This window comes from Passer domesticus, chromosome 1, assembly GCF_036417665.1.
Source record: "Passer domesticus isolate bPasDom1 chromosome 1, bPasDom1.hap1, whole genome shotgun sequence".
Lineage (NCBI taxonomy): Eukaryota > Metazoa > Chordata > Aves > Passeriformes > Passeridae > Passer > Passer domesticus.
In genome coordinates, this window is record NC_087474.1 from 20,260,434 (window position 1) to 20,283,797 (window position 23,364).

The 23,364-nt window shown below is 36.0% G+C and overlaps 1 protein-coding gene across 3 annotated transcripts in view; it reads left to right on the forward strand.

Moving 5' to 3' along the window:
• The window catches only part of ITGA8 (integrin subunit alpha 8), a 113,047-nt gene that overhangs the window by 43,833 nt on the left and 45,850 nt on the right, over positions 1 to 23,364 (forward strand). For all 3 annotated transcript variants that reach the window (XR_010356243.1, XM_064408898.1, XM_064408889.1), the window contains exons 15-22: positions 594 to 701; positions 7,913 to 7,968; positions 8,435 to 8,589; positions 9,751 to 9,888; positions 10,362 to 10,429; positions 11,357 to 11,504; positions 17,778 to 17,870; positions 23,283 to 23,362. Coding sequence is in view for 2 of the 3 variants with exons in the window: in XM_064408898.1 (XP_064264968.1) it covers positions 594 to 701; positions 7,913 to 7,968; positions 8,435 to 8,589; positions 9,751 to 9,888; positions 10,362 to 10,429; positions 11,357 to 11,504; positions 17,778 to 17,870; positions 23,283 to 23,362 (846 nt within the window). In the remaining variant the exon portion in view is untranslated. The remainder of the gene's footprint in view (positions 1 to 593; positions 702 to 7,912; positions 7,969 to 8,434; positions 8,590 to 9,750; positions 9,889 to 10,361; positions 10,430 to 11,356; positions 11,505 to 17,777; positions 17,871 to 23,282; positions 23,363 to 23,364) is intronic.

The window sequence follows — 23,364 nt, forward strand, 5'->3', positions numbered from 1 at the left end:
TACACAGTCAGTTGTCTCCAAGAAATGTCAGACAGAGTTTACTTCATTTTTGGCCCAAGATAGTCTTCAGCAACTTCTACTTCTACTTTAACCAAATCATGTTTATATTTTTAAGAGTCTTGAAACAGACATAGTAAGTTGGAATATATCATTATTAAAGGAGACAGTCCAAAATAAATCTGCAAGATGGCCCAAGGACTGCTACAAAACCCAAAAAGGCAAACTCTGTCCCTTTGAGAAAACTCAGTGTGATGAAATGTGTCTGATGTGCCTCAGTCCTGGGACACATCTATTGCTTAACCATAGGGTACTGTTTCTGTGATGTGTTAACATGAGGTGTTTTTTTTTGTTGGTGTTTTTTTGGGTTTTTTTTGTTTTGTTTTTTTTTTTTTTTTTTGTGAATCAGTAGGATTCTGATGGGGAAAAAAAGAAAAGGTTTTTTGGCTATAAGCAATATTACAAAACTGTGTTTTCCCAAGTAACCCTACATCTCTGGCTTCTTTGCAGCCAACTCAGTTCAGTGTTTTCTCTGCTGCAACTTAGGTACTAATGTGCTCCTTCTGAACGTGGTGAACCTTATTTCTGTCCCCCAGAGCCAGACCTGTTGTGACAGTGAATGCTCATCTAATTCTGAACCCCATGATTGTGAATCCAGACAATAAAACCTGTCAGCTCCCCGACTCTCAGCTTTTGGTGGCCTGGTAAGTCCGTGATTACTCAAAAAATATCCTTACCCTCTTTCTCAGATAACTTCCCATTCCTTAATTTTATTGTCGCTTTTTGTTAAATGTGTTCAAAGTTCAAAATGTTGAAACATGCTCTGAGCACAACAAAACCTCCCTACATAGAAATCTTTTGAGTATTTTCTAGTACTTAGCAGATTGTCTAAATAAGTATGGTAGGTAAAAGTTGAGTCCTTTGATACACTGAGCCTCCTTCTGCACAGGAGGATGCTCAGCTCCTGGGCAAGCTGTAAAGTTATATGCAATGTTTAGATAAATGAAACATGAAAAAATTAAAATGGACAAAACATATAAACAGTTATCTATTTGTTGACAAAATGTAACAGTGAGAGTGATGCAGAGCTAGTGGGCCCACAATTTTCTCTTGGAGAAAGACAGATCTTTGTCCTTTGTGGAAGAGAGAAGGTATCTGGCTGGCCATTGTGAGAGGAGTTCACAGGATGTTGTTTCTGGCTGTCTTTTGTCAGAGGAAAGTTTTTTTTTGCACATCACACAGGACAATGTTTCAACCATCCTTAAAAGAGAAACCCTTAACCACAGTAGCATTTAACTTTGAATAGGAAAAAAAAACAACAACAAACAAACAAACAAACAAAACCCAAAAAAACCAAAACAAAAACAGCAACCCAACATAAAAAACACCTTGGAGCTAATTAAAACAATTTAAGATCAATTACAAGTACCAAACGCTTGCAGGAGATTTGGAGGCTATCTAACAGCACATAACACCACATAAAGGCACTTTTACTGCACTAGAAAAAAGTCACTTTGAAAGGACCCCAGGAACAGTTGACAAAAGAGGCTATTACAAATACATAAGATACTGTTTAAAAGTGGAAATCATAACAAATGAGGAAACTAAAATCAAAACACAACATAAACACGTGCAAGTTGAATATAAAATCGTAGTAAGTCTTGCCAGAGAGTCTGTGAGGAACAGATTTCTAAGATGTAAAAACATTAGAAGCAGGAAGCCTGCCAGGATGTAGGCTGGACAAAAACAATATTAAGGTGTAAAGGAGGACTCCAGAAGATAACATGAATGCAGAAATTTTGTTTTTAAACCAAAGATGGTCAGAGGATTTCCTCACATTCTTTAAAGGAGATAAGTCCTAAAAATCATCTCAAATGTAAGATTCGTCAAGAGAATCTTAAAGAATCTTAAAAAATTAATTAATAAATATGAACTGTAAAACATAATCATGACAAGCAGCTCATTTAAGAACCATGGATGGTCTAAAAGCAACTAAACTCTGATACACATAAGCCAGTAAATATGTGGGCTTCCAAAGCATATGGGATGGGGTTGTCAAGAGATTTTCACTCTTGCATTGTTCTTTTGCATTTTATGGGGCTTCTCATATCTTTTATCATGTTTCTCATTTCTACATCCAGTATAGAAAATTCCCCATCTACAGAGCAATGTAGAAGGTATGTGGTGGAACTATGCAAAACCAGAACTTTAGAAAGCTTTGGCCTTTCTGGAATTTTTTTTTATTCAATTATCTTTTGTTTTAACAGTTTTGTTTTAACAGTTGATGTAAAAAAAAATAATTTAAATACATACACTTGGCTGAAGCATGTTCATTGATCCAAATTATGTTGTTTCACAACTCCAGATTTTAAGACTTTTAAAAAATGCTTAATGTCATAATAAAAAAAAGATTTTTAACAGTTAACAACAGATAATTGAAAGAAAAAAGATGGGGTTTTTTGCACAAGAGGAAGAACATTAAAAAATCTTAAAAAATATTCTTGGTCTGAGATATTGTTTAGAAAAAGAAGAAAGAAATGCATACTCCTTTAACACATTTTTTGGAGTTTTTTATTCTCTGCTACAATAAGCCAGAAGTTTGGTTCATATCTACAAAAGCTTTAATAGGAGCATAATTTAATTTCTGTCTGCTTTATTCTAAAATAATGTTCCCTAAAGATTTAGTTCATGTTATGAAATGACTGAAGAGCAGCTGCTATTTTCCACACTGTAATTTTTTTCCTTAGTTGATATAAGCTTGTATTGTACATATGAGAACAATTAGTAGGGAAACTCCAACAGGCAAAGAATTCCTCAGTCCCATGGGACAGATTTCTGTATCTCTTAGCCAGCTGTGCAACTTGTATAAAACTCTACTGACTGACACTGCATAATTAGAATGAAAGGAAACCTCCTACCAGAAAAGCTTCAGGAAGTGTGTGTGCATGAATAATGTGGATTATTGTACGTTTCCAAGTATTAGGAAAATATTATTTCTGCCATGATATGAATTGCAAAGCTGAAGCAGCAGAGGAAACATGCACAAAAAGTCATTTTTATGCACAGCTCAAGAAGAATTGTCCTGAACTTCTAGAAGCATATTATTCATTCTCTGTTGTGTGTAAAATGTGGCTGTTTCTCAGTTCCCAATACTAGCAAATCTGTAACAAATTCTGCAACTTTGAAGATATTAAAGAATATAGAAAAAGACTTTTTTTTTTCCTCTAAGCATGAAACATGCAAGTGAATACCTGTAAAAAAAATGGAAATTAAATATTTTCATTTTTCAAAACCTCTTTCCACATCATGTAGTTTGTTATGTTCAAGATTGGGCTCTAGCTGTCAGGAGGTCTAATTTATCCATGCATTGGTGTTTTTATTACCATCTGAGGTCTGATTATTCACTAGCTACCTCATGTATTTGTTCTTAAATTGCATCTACAAAAGTTTTTTACTCACCTCTCACTAATTTAAGGTGAATATTGTTAATTCCATTTTGTAGAGGAGCAATAAGTCAGAAAAGTTGCCTGACTTACCAAAAGTTGTGTAGAAGTGTCCAATTATGTGAAAAAATTGATATGTAGCATATATTGTAGAATATATTTTTATATATATATATATTTCTATGTTTCTATTTTTGTATTTGTAGACTATATTTTTTTATTTGTAAATGCTTTTCATGTTTGGATGTCTGATTTGAAATGTGCCTTGTAGGCTATCCAGCTTCTGTAAACGCAGTAAAACCAGAAGCAGAGAGCTTAAAATTTCTGATTTTTCAAGTTCCTACTATCAAAAAATACTTGGAAAAAAAAATGTAGCTCCTTTATCTCCAAATTTCTTACTATTAAAGTAGTAATAAAATATTTATGATTGTGTGTCAGCTAGATTCAGTAAATGAGACATTTCTACATACACTTTAAAAAAAGCTGAATACAAAATTCCTATTGAAGATGTAAACTCCCAAAATAATATTTCAGCAGTTCAGAGCTGCATAGGTTAGACGATGTTTTTACTTTTGCTCCTTTCTACTGCTGTTATTTTCTTTTCTCATTGACCTAATTTGAAAGATTATGTGATTGGTGCCCCATGCAAATGGGCCTAGGGGCCATTGTTGAGATGAATTTGTGTGAGATTTTCCAAAGATTGTTGGCCAGCCTGGCTCCATGGGTGGGACAGCAAAGCCTTATGGCCAAGAGTCAGAAGATGGATATGTCACTTCTTAGGGCTGGTCAGAGTGGGTAGGCAGGTGGTGTCACTTGCCACCAACACAGCTGAGGTGCTGTACAGGAGACCTCTGTGCCAGGTTTTAGCTTCAGTAGCCCTGGAAAGATCCAAAGGGCAGTCACTTGTTTTATCTAGCAGCCCTAGTGCTCCTGCAGCCTGGCCATGCGATGTAGCTTGGCCATGTGGTGCCTTCAGCATTAAAACTCTGTGTTGGTCACTGGATTAGACTTGGCCATAACAAAATCTAAAATCAGGGCAAGTATTAGTGCATTGTAATAGAAGTGTATTGACTTGCTTGCTTTTACATATTGTACTTGAAAAGGGAACTGTTTGTTTAAATGTCGTTCATCAGTAAACAATAACAGCTTCTTCTCTTCTGTGGAGGTCTGTGACCTTGCGGGTTGGGTATCAGCCTCACACAGAATGGAATCCCAGAACATTAAAGCTTACACTGCCTTTCTGCTAAGGCATTATCCATTCTTCCTCTCCATCTGCAAACCTGGGTGCTAAAGAAATCATTAGCAATGACAAATGACATCTGGTAGGATTTGCTAATGCCTTGCTTTTCACCTCCTGAAGTAAGTTTTCTAATTTTTTTCAGTTGCTAGAGTAGCCATACCAAAATAATTTCTTTCTGGTACTAAGTGCAGTCTAGAAAATATTATATATGGGTAACTAACTTTTCACCACTTCTGGTGACAGTAGCTAATTTTATTAGGGTTAACTTTTTAAGAGACTGCTCCCATCTGTGCCAAGAGTAGTTTTGAAAAAAGGAATATTTTCAAGTTTCTTTTTCTTGTAAAAATAATTTCTGCCTACCTGAAAAGCATAAAATTATTTTAAACAAACTGCTTTGTTGCCCCACGATTGTCAGGAAAAGCTAGTGTGTTCAGTTTTAAGGCTTTCCCTCTATTTTGTAACTACATTCAAATACTATTTGAATAAAATAGTATTTTATTCAATTCTATTTCAATAAAAAAGCATAATCTCAAAGTGATGACAGACACAGCAGAATAAATGTGATGTGGGGATCTCTTCAGAGAGGGAAGATCAGTAGTGCATAAAAAGTCTGTATGCTTCAGAATGATGGACTACTTCCATCCACTATTTGTTTCTTACTTGCTGAAGTTTTCTTCCTTTGATTGTTAATTGTGTTGTTTGGTTGATGGCCCCTACAAGCAAGCTCCAAATCTCAGCTATCTTTTTCTTACTGTGCCTAGGAGTGAGATCTCAAATCTCTATAAATTCTTTAGACTCTTTTGTGGTCTGTCTTTCCCTCTGCTTTTCTTTTTCTTGATGCTAAAACACCCCTCAACATCTCCCCAGAATCTTGCTGTTGAAGATATGAGTGAATCTAAATTAATCTAGGTTTGCCATTGAAATCCTTGATGCCTTTAGCACTATTTCCGAACTAAGTAATAAGATCACAAATGTGTGGCAGAATTCTGCTAAAACCATAGTCTTTCCTCTTGTGTGGCCAGAGTGTGGGAGATTATCCACTCAAGATTTTTGCTTTTTTGGTCTGCCATTCCCTTTTTGACATGCTCTGCTTGGAGTGGAAAGAGTATATCTTGACTCTTGCAGTAATATTTGAGAACATGACTTCAATTATCAAATATGTATTATGAATTATTCTGTTCATTGCATTAAATAAAGCATACACTGAAATTGTTGTGTTTAACAAGTAAAGCATTCCAAGCTGCATTTTTAATGCAATCTTTTCCCAAACATGATAGGGCAAAATTTATGTGACTCCTCCAAAGCAAGATAACTGAGTTTAATACAATGGCAGCTCTTGAGTTTACATTTGAGGAAATACCCTCTTACACTCTGACATGTGAGGCCTGTGAAGTCTGATGTCTAAATTGCATTCATGCAATTACACAAGATTTCCTAATTTTTGTTATTTAGTCCCTGTGTATTTGGAAATAATTGGTTCTTCCTGTCTTGATTCATAATTGTAAAGAAGTAAGAATATTAAAAATTTGCACTTTCTGCATGGACTGGAATGACTATTTGAAGGCTACAGTTTAGAAGAGATTAATGGCATTATGCCGTTCTTGTTTCTCAAGAAATAATGAAAGAATTTTCTGTTAAGGTCATGAGAGTGACATATATGCCAGATGTGACAGTTTCATTGCCTCTGCCAGAGGAAACAAACATACAATTAGAATGGGATTAGGGGTTGATTTAAAGGTTATGTTAGTGGTTTTATGTCCACTGCATGGGAACATTATTATACAGTATAACAGTAGTGAGGAGATCAAGATCAATGAATAATGCATTTTTTAAAATTTAACTCAAGCTGATTTTAATGCTGACCTACAATTTGTTTTCCATATGCAAACAAAAACATTTTATGAAGCCATGAAAATTTTCATTAAGAATGATTGGTAATCAGAGACTCTTGCAAGAATCTGGCACCTGAGCAATTTTGTTACGTTATATATGCTTTAATTAGGAATTATGGTATGCAGAACTAAGTCTACGTGGCAGATGACAGCAGAAATCAAAAATCAAGAACATCTTTCCAGATTTCTTGACAGATTTCTTGTTTTGCTGCTCAGAGAAGTACACTCTGCTAATTGCATCAACAGGCATAATTAATACTATTTCTCATACCATCCAGAGTAATTTGTGAAAACTTTTTCAAAATGCAATTCAGTTAAATATTTATAAAACTTGCATAGATTCCTTACAAAGTGAAACTTGTCTATAATCATTACTTTTTTAGGATTTTTAAAATTAATTTTTATGTAAGTTAAAAGTTTGGATTAGAAGACATCAGGCAATACAACTAAAAAAGGTTTCTCTTATCAGTTGTTGAATATAACTGCAAATCTGTTGCCAGTCTTGCACAGAAATATTTCTTATGGGAAAGGACTGTCCTATGATTGAGGTGACATTTGTGTAATTGTGACAGTTGTGATGTATTTCTAGGCTCAAAAGAGCTTGTTATAAATTCAGAACAGGCAAATTAAAAACAATTAACTTGTGTTGCTTTTTGTAGAATGCATTGCTTTGGCATACAAGATAAAGAACATGAATCCCCAATTTCTCTGTGCTTTCATTTAGATAATGTATATGCCACTTCTGCAAAACTTAACAAATTAAATGCAATACAGTTTGGTTAGTCTGATGCCAGAAAAATCTAACAATTTAGGGTTTATGTTTGGAATTAACTGTAGTCTGTTGAAATCACGAAAATCTTACAGTAATGCCAGCAGAACACATCGGTATCCTGAGTGTTTTAATTTGCTGGAAAAGACCTTGAGCATTGACAATATGCTCTAAGATTTTTCTGATTTGACCATGATGAACCAGAAAGTGTTTCTGCAGACAGCCTCTTACACAGGTGGTTTTCTGAACCTCAGCATAAAAAATCCAGCTTTGGCAATAATGTCAGAAAGGTCATCTCCATGGACTCTCTCAAGAACTGCTGGGACCAGAGAATCTTCTCCATACCTTTGCCAGGAAGTATTCAGAGACTGTCTTCTGTGATTATTAGTGAAGCCTAGGAGACTTCCTGACATAATTAGGGAATATCATAGGTAGCTAGATGCAATCTCAATTAACATATTTTTAAGCAAATTAAAATAAAACTTTAAAAGATATGACTTGGGAACTGTTGATTCCCAGCTCAGTCCATTTTCTGCTAATAATGAATTACGTCTCCTTTTTTTATATGTAGCTTTACTGTAAGAGTCTGCGCAGATTTTGAAGGTCAAAGTATTTCAGATCAGATAGGTAAGAAATGTTTTCTATTCCTGTAATTTACTCTAGTCCTGCTCCATCTCAGATGTATTTTTTCCTACACTTGGAAAGACAATAGGAGTGATATATATATATATATATATATTTATTTATTTATTTATTACTCACTCAAAGGATTTCTGTTTCAGTTTAAGTCATTTTCTAAATAAAACAAACAATGTACCTTGCTGGAGAATGTTCTGTTTTGGAAAAATAATAAATTAAAGAAACAGAAGTCCTGTACACATATGATCTGTCAATGAAATAAAAAAGTCTGAATTTTACATCCTGCATAATTTAGATCAAAACCTAGTGGGCTTTCAAACAGATAGGCACTTAAAGCATGGATTAGTTTTTCCTGAAAGACTTGGTGAGGTTAATTAATTATAATACAGGGTGAATTCTTTACTATTTTCTTTCTGTTAAAACAATAACTAATTTATTTATTCGTATCCTTTAGTGTTGAAAGGTGAATTGCAGTTAGATTCATTGAAACAGAAAGGAGCTGTTAAGAGGACTCTCTTCTTTGATTACCATCAGTCACATCACTACTTCTCCATTGTGATAGAAAGACAGAAGCAACTCCATTGCCAGGACTTCCTTGTTTATCTCAGAGTAAGTTGTTTAAAATAATTTGGACTTTCATCATTGTTTCAGTAGTATGAGGGATTTAAAGATAATAATAAAAAGGAGTCACTGGAAAAGGAAGAGTAGTTTCCAAAATTACAGAAATGGGATACAAGATAGACTTAATCTCTATGTTCAGAATGTCTAGAGCATTCTGCTACCTTGAAAAAATTCCCTGTGTTAATCTTTGGCTCATCTTTTGTCAATATAAGTAGAAAAGAAAGCCTAATTTTGAGGACCATAGAATTTCTCTGTGTAAAAATACATTCATTTCACACTGTTCTGGAAATGCTGACCAAATACTGCATCTTCTGATACAAAAATGGAAGATTGCTTTCCATTTTTGGTATCCCTTTTTTTTTTTAATAGTATTCACAGTGCAGTAATAAACAAATCATGTTAAATACCATGCCAATTCAGGTTCAAAAGATTTTAAAGCAGCCTTGCCGGAAATACTGGCCTAAAATTCATACATTTAAAAAAAATATTTTAAAGATATTTTAAAGTGTTTTTGGAAAAACTAAAAATATGGAATTGAAGTTGTAAAGGAGAAAGGATCAACACTTCCTCACTTCCAGATGGGGTTACCTCATGCAGTTGGAGTAGATTATTCCAAGTCTGATCCGAGAAATGCAGTGGGAAGTGAAATGGAGACGTTTCAAGCACTATGTAAGGACATATCTAGACAATAAAGGTGGTTGAATTTTACCATTGCTAATTCTTATAAATTCTTGGTTATGGTACACACCAGCAATATTACCTCCACAAATCCACACATGGCCCACCTCCATTTCAAAAGGAAGGAGGGCAGTAGCTGATAGGAGTTGGTTCTGTGTGTCTCTCTTAAACAGCTTCATTTTAGGCTAATGCTTTGAAAAATATCTGAGTCTACTCAGCTCAGCCAGCTTCTTTCAGATGTGGAGGCTGTGGAGGCAATGTGTTCTGGGCATTCCAATTGCTGGTGAGTCACTTTGCTTTCCTAATGACACCACATGCAGCCAGAATTTGGCCAGCATCTGTCAAAGAACCATGCCTTACCTTCAATAAAGACCACATCTTACCTTCAGAAATTTGAATCTATTGTCTTACTGTACTAACTGAAACAATCATAGTAAACAATTGGTTTTTATTATGTATTGTTACTCACAGGATGAAACAGAATTTAGAGATAAATTATCTCCCATCAATATAAACTTCAATTATAGTTTGGATGAGTCCAGTTTTGAAGATAGTTTGACTGTGAAGCCAATACTGAACTATTACCAGAAAAACTCACTAGCAGAGCAGGTATGAGTTTTGCATGTCACATTTTCTGTTTATAAACATGAAAGCATTTACAAATATTATGTGTGTCATCTTCTTTAAAAGAGAGTATCACAGCCAGAAATTACATGAGAGGGTTTTAATTAATACAAAATGTAGATTGAATATAAAACTAGAACCAACAGGCCTTTCAAGTATCTCCAAAACTTTCTTGTGCTCATAGTTTTGATTGCCTTCTAGAATATGTAAGCGAAGTTAGTGTGGGAAAGGGTCTGAAGATTATGTTGTTCTGCTAAGGGCATATTTGACCATCTAAATAGTCTCCAACCTCTGACTACCACATGAAAAAGAACTTACAGAAAGGATAAAAATATTTAATTCACTAAAGCAATGCTAGTGGTATTTAAGACACTTAGGTTAGCAATATTTAATTAAGTGATTTGGACTTTAAGGCATGTACTAACTGTATTATATTTTTTTATTTTGCAATGTTACAGGCCTACATTCTTGTTGACTGTGGGGAGGACAACTTATGTATTCCTGACTTGCAACTTTCTGCAGTGCCGTAAGTTAGATAAAATTCATTATGCTGTATATACAAAGTCCAGACACTGCTAACTGTTGCAACAGAATGATGTAGAACACAGTTCTGTTGTTTACTGTAGTTAATCGCTCTTACTTGATTTCCAGATTTTAATTTGTGCATCCATTTCAGCTATAAAACCAAGAAATGGAGAAATATACTTGCAAACTACATTCATGATGTTTAATGGTTATCATAGAAAATATCGTTTTCAAGTATTTGTTAGGAGTGGCTCTGCTTCTCTGAAAACCAAGAGATGATACAAATCGTTGTTCAAAGGATGTTTCAAGTTTTCTATTTCAGTGTGCCAGTGACTTTGAACTTGGACACAATTCTCCTGAACTCAGTATACAGTGAAGTAAATTCATCTCAAAATAAAATTTTCAAAATATGGCAACAGTTTCTCCTGTGGAGGGAGAAATATGCCAAGCAGGACAAGTGGGGTATGTCTGAGAGTTACCGACTCGTCAGAATCAGTCTGTAGCTGTGAAACAAGGGCACATGCCATTGCAGGTCTCAGGAGAATTTCTGTCATTGTTTGTATTACAATGGACATGATTAGAAAACTGTCAGCTTTGTGTCCTTCAGAAAACAATGCTCATGAGACCCCCGTGGCAAGTGGTTCCTCCACTAAATGCTTCTTGCTGTTTAGAAAGTAAATTTTTTACCCGTTGCTTTCAAGGTTTGTGGTAGTCCATTTTGGCCACAGTGGTGTTTTCTCTTAACCTCTTTTCTACCCAGGTGCTGGTATACTTTTTCATGCTGTCATTTTTTATAGAAAATGGGTTTTTTTGTGTTTACAGAGTGTTTTCCACAACACTCTGAGAGGAAAATGTCCTTCTGCTTTATTCATATGTAAATCCTAATTGTGCATGTTTTAACTCCTGACAAGTAGTATGTTCTATACAGGGATACAGATCAGCTGATAATTGGAGAAGAAAACTGTGTCATGCTCATAATAAATCCAAGGAATGATGGGGAAGGAGCCTACGAAGCTGAGCTGCACATAAAGATTCCACCTGAAGCAGATTACACTGGGGTCGAACGCAACAACAAGGTGAAGTAAAATCAAGGTGTTAGTGATAACGAAGGAGACATTGAGAGCAAGGATAACCTACACAGACTGTGCCAGCTGAAAGTAGCACATAGATGTTCTTTTCAAGAAGGGATATTCCATCAACTCTCAGCTATCCTTGCTTGCACAGCCCAGGGAAAAGATAAGCCATGCCTCCAAAAGATGGGAAGGACAGGAACATTCTGTTCAGACCCAGCTCAGATTCATTCCCATTAACCCAGCTCCTTCCCACTAACTTCTTTATAATACTACACAAATACTGTAACATTTCTCTAGGAATAGAGGTATTCACATAATTCAGATATTGAACCAGTTAAAAATACCAGTAGCAGAAAGTAATACTGCCAAATTCCCTTAGTGCTTCCAACCTGGCATCCCATGGTACCAACTTCCAGTCAGAGTTAATGAGCCCTGCTGACCCCTAGACACTTGGACACTGCTGTCTCTTCTCACAGCACACCACTGTTTTACCATTATTAAGGGTGTCCCAGTCTCCAGTATCCTGAATAGTTGGACATTACTGCAGTATAAACTTGACAAAGTTACTTTCCCTTGTTGTCAATTCTTTCATGTTATGAATGGACCAAAAATGCAATTAAAATGTAAAATGTGCCAGTGTTCACAGAAGGACTAATGTTGACTGAAGTCCTGCTGAGCTGTACTGAACATTCAGTGTTTTTTCTTTTTGGGTCTGTTTGTTGTTTTAAGAGCAAAGATGAAACCCTATTCTGCAAACAAGCGGAGTGTTCATGTGTTCTCTGTTGGACAGCAAGTCTGAATTGCCTCATCTGCACATATATCTCCCAGGCTGTTGCAACATGAGCCTGCTTTTTTTCTCTTAGTGCCTGGAATGTTCAAAAGGGCCTCAAGGGTGAGAGTGGGAGAAAGCAAGTTAATTTCCTTTCTGAAGGCAAATGTTTTTAAGGAAGTTGAAAGTAACTTACAAGGTATTTCCTTATTCTCCTTCTGTCAGTGACTTTATTAATAGGCTTCTATCCTCGTTTGAAAAAAAATTCCAAGAAGAAGTAATGCTGTCATCAAAGATGATAGAAATTCTCCGCAACCTCACATCTCAGAAATATATCTTAAAGACACCAGCCTTTTCCAACTGCCTGTTCCTTTTGTTCTCTTAGCAAAGCCTCTGGTTTTTTGGACTATAATCTACAAAACTAAAGTTCTCTTTAATATGCTACAGATGGTTACCTTTTTTCTTCATTCCTCTTTAGAAATCTTTTGCTGTTCTTTTGGATGTTACCAAGGTGTCAGAGGAGACACTAATTCCAAAACCCAAGCATGTATTAGCACATATCTATTATTTGAAGGACCTGGGGATGGGAGTAGAGAAGAGGCTGGACATGAGATGTCAACATGCACTCCCAGCTCAGAAAGCCAAATGTGTCCTGGGCTGCATCAGCCTTCCAGCACATGAAGGGAGACTAAAAGAAAAACAGAGAGAGACTTCTTACACTAACATGTTGTGACAGGACAAGGGAGAATAAATTCAAACTGAAAGAAAGGAGGTTTAGATCAGATACTAAGAAAAATTCTTGGTTGTGAGGGTGGTGAGGCACTGGAACAGGTTGTCCAGGGAAGCTGTAGATGCCCCATCCCTTGAAATGTTTAAGGCCTGGTTGAATGGAGCAACCTGGTCTAGTGGAAGTTGATCTGTCCACAATGGGCATAGGGGGTGGGTGGAACTAGATGATCTTTAAGGTCCCTTCCAATCCAAAACATTTTGTGGTTTGGAGTGAAGAGAAATTATTCAGAGCTTTTTACATTTTTAGGAAAAATTTTGTTTTCTAGTGTCAACACAGTAGACTCATGGAGAAAGGAAGGAAAGAATACATGGGGTATCCTGGTGCTTTGGAAGAATAAAGAGAAGCTAGAATGGGCTGAGAAGGAGTTTTAAAGTTAAAATACTTTTTCTTTTGAAGACAAAAACCCAGGAAACACAATACAACTACGTCATTCTTTTCAGATTTTGGGGAAGATAAAAATGCCTTTCTGCCAAATCCAATTCTGAATCCTTGTAGATTTATAAAAAACTGCCTTCCTTTTCTCCACATTTACTTAGCTCACTCCCACACATAATTTATTTCGCATTCTTTGCTTTTTATACTTCATTCAAAAAGATGTCATCATGTTCTTTCTGAGAAGGATCAAAACATTAGTCCTACTTGCTACATAATTTTTAGTGTCTTTCTTTCTGCATTTCAAGGACTTTCACAAGGATTACAAATGGCACTGAAAGTAAGTTTATTCTTCCTACTGTTTTTAAAAGGTAAATGTATATTTCTTTAAACTATGTTTATTTCAATATTATGGTTCCATTAAGTAAACTAAAATATTAACTTCTATGTGCATTTGGAAAAAATTGATACTCTAAATTTCTTCTAAAATTTTCTAAATGTAAATTCTTCTGTTACCAGGATTACATAATTCTTAGGGGTCATAGTATCAATGAGTATAAGTGAGTATAAATGAGAGGGACCTCAATTCATTCAACTTACAGGGCTTTGAGCAATTTGAACTGACAAGACAATTATTGACAGAAGAAATAATCACACTGGATGCAGTAAACACTGAGGTATATGGAAAAAAGGTCTGCAGGCACTTTTGGAGTCATGGACTAGAGGTGAAAATTACAGTTTTCATATGAGTTGCAGTGGAGTCAGGATTTCAGTTCTTATTTTTATGTTTATGTTGTATCCTGACAATGGGACATCTGTAACTGCTCCTGAAATCTACCTAATTTAATGCAAACCAGTTTCAGCAGACAGGTAGATTTATGGTAGAGTGTTTTGTATTCATGTTCTTAAAGCTCTGCCTCTAGGATTGCATTTCCTCTTGGTTGCATCTGTGCTTACATTTCTCTGAGTAGCTGGTTTTCTCCAAACTGCAGAATTCCTGGTATTAAGGCAGAGATAAGATTCTCCTCGGAGCCAACAAATCAGGTAGACTAAGGCAAGAATAAATGAAATGGAATCAGCTGAATAAATCACTTGATTAATTTCTGATGGAGCTGAAATATCTGTAGAATCAAATAATTCAATTACACTGTCATAATTTCAAACTGACCGTATTCATAGAGGAATTTGTCTGTTGTGGGGCTATTCTGGATTTAGTCTAGCTAATAAAGAAACATTAAGTGCTTAATAGATAAACACCTTAAGTGCCTCCTGTCCAGCCCTGCTTTTTTATTTTATTTCATGTTAACAATGTGTTATTCTACATAATTTGCACACATACTGTGCAACTGCACAAAAGATCAACGTTTTTGCAGAAATGTGATATGTAAGTGGAGAGGCAAGTGAATGGGTGTGATCTTAAAGTTTGAGGTCAGGGACATGATTTTGGAGCTTCATTGATTCCTGCAGATGCTGAAACTTCCTTCAGTCAAAAGCTGACAATTGAAATAGAATTAATTTAAATTAAATCACGTGTGTTTTTCAGTTGTATTGTGGAAACACTTAGAAGATCCAGAAACCAGGAAATGAGAAAATTACCACAGCTTCACTAGTTCCTGGAAACCCATTGGCTTTCAATAACTGCTCATATGCAGTAGGCATGAATTTACTGAAATTAGCTGCACTGAAGAAAGTATAAGCACCTATATTGCCTCATATTTCCAGCAGTAGATACAGAGACAATATATATTGCTGTGTGGTACATTCTTACACTACAACAGTCATTAACATGACTGTATGTTTGAACCCTCAGCTATTGCCTGAATACTGTGCACTAATTCTTTGCTCCATGATAGAGCTGCCCATATTGAACAGCTCAATCCTGCCTTAGTAGCAAATTCTGGGACCCGGATTCTTGTGGAATAATTAATAAATCAGGCAAATACAAAGCATTAACATATATTTGTTACACACCAAAAGCATTATGTATTTTGGCAGAACTGCCTCTGCTCAGGTTAGAAACTGCTGAGTGGTGAAGAACACAGGTACTGCAGTGGATAAGCTCTGAGCCACTTTCCCCATGCCTTTCAGAACTAAAGCATTACACTCTTAAAATGAGAAAAAGACCTGAACACTCTTGTCTTATATGGAAATTCTTAGACTAGGTACATTGTGGCTGGCTAGATGAGACATGATTTGAGCTTGGTGAAGGCAAAGATTACTCTTCATACATCAACTAGATACATAAATATACATCAACTAGAAGATCTCCATATCAACTAATTAAATCAACTAATCCATTCCCTTTTCCTCAGAAGATAAAATTGGAAGGTGTTGGTAAAGGAACGAGCAATTTTTTACTTGCCAGCCTGTTGCATTTAACTGTTGTGGCATCAATTAGTAATTCATCACTACAGCCACAAAAAAGTTTCAAGTTTGCAGGCTGCCCGGATTACTTAAAGCATCCAATCACTTTCTAGTTAAAATGCACCCTGGGAGCACATGTGATAATTGCTGGGGTTTTACTTCTGCGCAAGACTGCCAAAAGTGTGTTGCTAGAGAAATGTGAATTGCTACCAATGCCAGGTAGAAGGGCTTTGTGGCAAACCCTTCCATCTGGCTGAGTTACATGTGAAAGCAATGATGCTGACAACAGTAGGTGTACAACTCTCAGCTCTTGCTAGCTTCCTGCCTGGTTTTAATTTTCCTATTTTTTATTTAACCACCTCAAAAAGATGATCAGTGCAAAAACAAAGACCGTAAATCTCATTATGGAAGGAATTCTACCACAGCTGACCCTTTGTCGCATCTTCATACTGCACAAATTAGCTTTTGTGATGCTGATCAGATAAATTCTGCAGCATTAATCATTTTAGTCTAGGAACATAGCCTCCAGATTACAGAGGAACTCCTTGAAAAATTCCTATATTTTTTCAGCCTTTGAGGGACAAAAAATAACCCCATGTGATAAGGGCTGATTTACTTTGTGCTGGTTGATAATACAGCATCTTTAAAGAAACTGCCAAATATCTAATACAAATGAGTATTTATTTCCAACTTTTAGACCTCAGTTTCAATCCTCCTCCTCCAACAAAAGCAAAACTGTAAACCCACACATCAAGATCAAATGGACAATTTTCCAGACACATTTGATTCCAACTGTGTTAACACCCACTTTTCTCCCATGCGTTGCTTCCCACCTCTAATTAACCAGCTGGAAAGAGTGTAAAAATGCTTCCCTCCCAACCCTAGAGAGGCTTGGGAAGGCTATTAGTGCACTGGACATGCTGTGTAACAAACTTTTGTTTCCTCCTAGCAAACTGTAAAAATGTCAGCACACAATGAGGTGTGTGCTGAGGGCATGCTTCACATGGGCTCTGTTTAGTACATGCCCTTTTATTTTCTTTTAATCTCAGGAAGTTTCAAGGACAGTGTGTCCATGCTAGATTTTTCAGATAGGACAAATTGGTACAGATATTTCCCAGGTCTTTTTATATAGAGGACATGAACTCATTCGCACTGCTTCATCTGTGAGAATCACAAATGAGCAGAAAGGTAATGCAACTTGCTGCATCCTGCTTTTACAAAGCTGGTTTACTTCTGCACATACATGGAAATGCCTTCATTTACTGAAGATGTCAGAGGAAAACAGAAGAAAAAACCAACACATTTTATTGCAAACCCACCATATTTTATTGCTTTGCTTCATTCTGTATCCTAGCTTGAGCTGTTTTATAGCTGTACCTCTATTTGTAGAGTTTCTTTTGTTTACAGATGATATTACTAGTGATAAAGATTGCTATAAACAACAAAAACCTTTATATCTGATAACATGAAAGTCTACCTCCTTTGTTGCTAATTTGTAAACACACATAACAGGTTATGTTTTTACAGAAGTATTTAACATTCTAAGTGGAAAACAAAGATGTAGAATTGATCCATACTCGAGATTTGCCAATGACAGAAATCCGTTAGAGAGATTTCTTGTGATGGATAACACTGTAATTACTGTAAGACCTACTCTTCTCACTTAGTTTTGCCTACTCTTTGTTTCTCTGTTGAGTCATTATGGCTATAGGAATGATTCACAACAACAAAGCAGTGTGGTAAAACTAGACATAGAGTGATCTCATCCTGATTCTTAAGGTACTGGGAAACTATCCTGTTTGTTTTTCCCTGGCATCAGTTTTCCCCCATTGTCTGACAATAACCAACTAAATGTTTTGATAGTGCTCTGAGCAGGTGTCTGAAATCAAAAGAAAGGTCACAGTCAAAAAGGCATCACTTTCCCAACTGGATACATTTCACTGTGATCTCTGACCTCTATATTGGTGTCCTTTTGTTGCAGGCACTGCGTGTGTTGAGCTGTGATTACAAGATGGAAAATGAAACTAGAATGGTGGTTTGTGATCTTGGGAACCCCATGGTGGCTGGCGCAAACGTAAGGGAAAACCAGATGCATTTACTGATTTTTATCTAATTGAATCATAAAGGGGAACAAATGGAAATTTGTTCAATTACCAGAATGTGTCCTAATAAGCAGCACATCAACCAAATTATTTACATGGACAAGAAATTGTTGGTGTAATAAGAGGCAGAACTGTGCCTCTGAAAAAGTAACCATTTGTTTTTCTAAAAGATTAATTATGCTAGAACTTGGGGTTTATGTCACTCAAAGAAAGTGAGAGTGACTTAATTTATCACTATCATCTCATTAGAAGTTGCACTAGTATAATGAGAATTCCAATCTATAATGTGATCAGTTTATCTCTCCCTTTTAGTATCGTCTCTACTTAAAATATATATGTATAGTATATATATGTATATTACATGACAACTTCATCAGCCTGATTCTCATCTTGAGTACATAAGGGTTGTCTTACCAGTTTATATCACAATTTATATCAAGGAAAGTGTGTTTGGAATAAACTTTTGCTTTAAAGTTATTATTTTAAATCTAAAGATTTCCCTAAGACAGTCTCTTATAAATCATACTACACATTAGATGGAATGATGGTAGCCTTGTTTTTGGACAAAGCAGAACTGCATAATAAGTGATGATGAACACTAGATAAGGATAAAAAGTAGGTTTGGCGATAAAAAATTCCACAATTGTCATTCTTTGTCCCTATGTCATGACAAAACAACCCAGGAAATCCCAGAAGTATTAAATCCAGGAATGTTCAGCTATGGATGCTCTTACAGAGGAATGTGGTGTTTCTCATAAATTCATAAGTTCTACGAATATTTAACTAAAAGAAAGTAATCCAAATATTGGTACTTAGATAAAAACTGTCCTAATAACAAGCAAATCAACAACATAAGCACATATCAGGAATAAATAACAGCTTTTAATTGAAAACTACTACTGTTTGAATTTCATATTTGACCTATAGCTTTGCAAAGAAACCAAAACAAATTTCTTTAGTATTTTCAAAATACCTACTAAGTTAAGGTTTATCCTATGGAAGATCAATATTTCAATCTTCAGCCTCTCTGTAGAGGGGGGCTTTCCTGGCCTCTTTTAATCTTGAAGCAGTTCATGTCTGACCCTTGATAGAAGAACCAAATGGCTCGTATCACTGGAGATTGGGATTAGAATAAGATTCTTTGGATCTTTGGGATAGCCTTAGATCAGCCACACAACTTTAGAAAGTGAGTGAGGACAGGTGTCTCATAGAGTCATCTGCTTGCATGGCCACAGGCAGTCCCAGAGATTCTTTGGGACTACAGGGAGGTGGAAACCATTGAAAATTGAACTCTAGGTGATGGACCTCCTGAAAAGAGGAATCTTCCTGGTAAGGATCCTTCTACATTGAACTACTTTGAACTAGAAGTCTGAAGAGATTACTATAAACATTTTCTGGGAAGGACATAGATAAGAAGGCCAAAAGATCTTGTAGGTTTTGTTTTATTCTATTTAATGAAAGTCCTAAAAAGTAAAAGTAATTAAAAACATTCCTGAGGAATGGAATTTTCTTAATGGGATGGTGGGATGCAATGATGGGCCAAAGCATGAGACAAATTCCAATTCAAGGCAAATAATTTCTTGTACAGAAGACAGCAATTTCACTTACCTGCTTAGTAGTTTCCTAGTTAGTGTCAAGGCAGAAGCAAATTCTCAAGATACAGACAGAAGTGGACAAGAATATTGTGGGTGATTGGGATGCAGTGGAGTGGGGCAGGAGAACATTGGGCTGGAAGAGAAAAGGAAGACCAAACACAAGAGACACTAACTTTCAATCCAAAGCCCTGTTTCCACATCATCCTCCACCCAAAATGCTAGCACTAGCAGTGTGAAGACTTCAGGAATGTCATTTGGTGGCCACTAAAACATTACTACTCTTGCCTGTCTCTTTATGAATTTTCACAGCATAACTAATCCTTCTTCTCTTCACAATCAACTCTAGGACTACTCTAAATTCCATTACCAGATACTCCTAAGCAAGCTTCATAAAGAGAGAAGTAGCAGAATAAAACAGTGGGGTTCATAACACATTCAAGGGTTTTCTACTTTAGAACAAAATAATCCATCCCCTTAAAATTGAGGCATACAAAGGTAGAGCATTACAAAGACAGATGGCAACATTGTTTGATTAGAATAAGTGAAATCTTAAATCCTAAATTTATCTTTGAAGCCAGCTCTCCTGGAAGCCCAGTAAAGGTGAAAGGACTTGTGTTTTTTCAGTCTAAACATATTTGTGATGGCAAATGTTCTTCCAAAAGCAAAATACCAGCCCTTTGTACAAATTTCATAAATCTCAAAAGGTTGCTCTGATCCATTTCCAGTTTTGCAAAACAATTCTGCTCTGGCAGGAGATCAGTTATTCTCAAAATACTCAGTCAGAAAGGGACTCTTTGTGGAAGTTGTGAGTGGGAAGGAAGGGTTAGGTCAAAATTGAACATTCCTAAAACTCTTTAACTATTGAGTCACCTTAGTGACTTGCCAGCACCCTGAAATCCTAGAATTCTTGAGCTCTTGAAGATCAACTTCTAAGTATGAGGGTTATGTTGGGATTTTGTAATATAATCCATGGGATATTACTGCAGCAGACTACAGGGTTGTCTGACACCTCACATCTTCAAAATGCATTATGTCATCTGTGTCCTTAAAATTGTTTACTGTCCACAAAAAATATTTCATCTTTTCAGTAATATCTTTGAAGTTAAAAAAAAAAAAAAGATGAAAGAGTAAAAACTAAGACAGAAAGACCTTGAGGTAAGGAAAACCTCAAGGCCAAATGGCCCAGAATGCCGACTAAATGTCTGACAACACCTCACTGGCAAAGATTGCTCAACATACTTATTCATGACACTGAAGTGGATCAGATTGACAAGCTTCCTAATGCCTGTTCAGTGGCACTTGCAAGTGAGAAAATTCTAGTAGAAATACCTGGAAGTTTACAGAAATTAATAGAAATAAGGTTAGAAGAGCTGGAAGATCTTGCCTATTTCTTGGTATGTAGCAAACTGATTCTTCAAGAGCATCATCTTTTATCTTTCTTATGCACTGTAAGACATTTCAAAAAAAGCTACACCTCTGGATCCTAAATCTTGTCAAACAGAATGGGTTAAAACTTACTAGTAATAGCAGAAATGTCATGTATTTCAAAGATACATGATGTTACAAACATGGAAATAATGCAATTTTAATGAAACTTTACTTCAAAAATTTTAAGTAAAAACAGACTATTCTGATAAAATTGATGTCCTATTAAAATAAGGATGTTGAATAATTGCTAAATTATGTGTTCAAGCGAGTTAAACTCCTTTGGCCTCAGTGGGTTTTCATCAAGGGCATGTGAGCATCTTTGCCCCGTTATTAGTAGCAATGTCAAGGGTTATGTGACATTAACAAAGTCATACGACTATACAAAGACAACATCTGCAACTTATTAGAGTTGTACAGTAGGAGTGTGTTTCACTATTAAATAGGGGATTAAGCCTCAGGGGTGTAATAGATCATCAGAACTGCAGTTCATGTCTGCTCTGTCTGATGAAAATTTTATCTTTGGTTCATCAAATGTTTTTTCTGCTATAAGTGGAAACAAATTTATTTAGACTGGTTAGTAAAAACAGTAAGATAAATGGTGAGTTTAATATCTGGAAATTTTTGTCTAAAGGACAAAAGTCATTATATTTTTAAAGGTGAATGAAATATCAATAGAGTTGCTAATATCTTCAAAAAGTGAGATTAAAATGAAAAATTACATCTTTAGTTCAAGTCAGCTATTCAACTTTTGAGCAATTTAATGAGTGCTGTCTTTTCATCTGAAAGATTTTGCTTCAAAAAGGAGAGATCTACTGTAACTATGAAATTAAGATAATTAGAATTCAAAGATTTGAACTCACCATTCAATTTATGATGACAGTATTGGTTCAGCATAAGTCAGCTGAAAGTAGTTGAAACATGTTAGGTAAGTTTTGTTCTGGTGATGGATTGTGTTGCACCACTGCAAATGAAGAAATAGGAGAATTGAATGAAAAGAATTGGTGGGGAAAAGGAATTGCTTAAACATATGAAATGACATTCCCAGAGGAAAATTCCTCATCTTCAATGATGTTGAATTTAAGTCCCTACATTTGTGTGTCCTGTCCTGTTGTTAACAAGGTTTCCTGAAATAGTCTAAGGAAATTATGCCAAGCAGACAACCTTTTTTTCTTCTCCCCCCACCCCCAATCTAGTCAGACATTGGCAGAAATGAGAAAATGATGTCCTCATTTCCTGACGCCTTTTGATGAATTTCTCACAAAGATTGTTTGTCCACATGGAGAATATATCTGTGTTTTACCATCCTTTTTTTTTTAAATGCAAGTACAATGTACATGTTATCCTGCAAAAAATTCTGCTATTAGGCCAGATGGAAGGTAGAGGGGGAGTGAGAACTTGTAGGAATTGAAAAATTCACATTTTGAAAATTACCAGATTTAAAACATGCAGTTGAAATAATTTAAAACAATAATTTAAACATTGAACATTAATTGAACATTGAGGACAGATGGCATCTCCTGTTACTCACCTGCCATTTACACACTGGGGCTGTAAATATGTGCAATGAGAGGCTATTGTGTATTACTTCTCTAGTTAGCCCTTCTCTCTTCTGAATAAACTTGATCTGCTTATCCCTGCTCTTCTTACAAAGGAAATGGAAATTGTCAAAGGGAGGAAGCCAGGTCTGCTTAAATAGAAGGCAGCACCAGTACTTCCACACTTTACCTCCTTCAGTTTTGGGACCTATGTGTTTTACTCTCTCCTCTGTCATTCACTTCAAGTTGAGTTGTGCCACTCCAAGTTGTGGCAAATTGAACTGCAAATATGACTTTGAAGCTGTATTCCTCTTAACAGAAATGCAGTGGAAAAGAAAAAACAAAACTAAAATAAATGAAACTGCTGCTAATTCAGCCTCAGGAGCCCCACAACACCTGAAGCAGGCAGTGCAGAGCTGCCAGGTGCAGAGACAATGCTGGGAGCAGGGAGCCCTGCAGACCTGAACAAAGGCGTGCATGGATGGAGGCAGGGATGAGAGCTGCCAGACAACTGTTGTTTGCTCTTGGCTTGGCAAAGCAAAGCAAAGATTCTCTGGATGAAGAAGGGCCCACTGCTGTGTTCTTGGGAGTGTGCTTCTCTGTTCCTCTGATCTTTCCTCTCTCCAGCCAAGTTTTCCATCTGGTGACATACAGAGGCAGGAGGGTATTTTTTCCTGAGAACAACTAGATGATGTTATTTCATACTAATTTTGAAAAGCAACAGTATCCAGTATAAGTCTGTGAAATGCAATGTTGAACAGTACTGCTTTATTGATCTGGAGAGACCAACTGTTTCTAGTAACCTGTTGTTTTGTTTCTTTCTCAGTTCTCCACAGGCATTCGATTTTCTGTGCAGCATTTTGAAAATGCAGATTTCAGCATCAATTTTGAACTGCAAATAAAAAGGT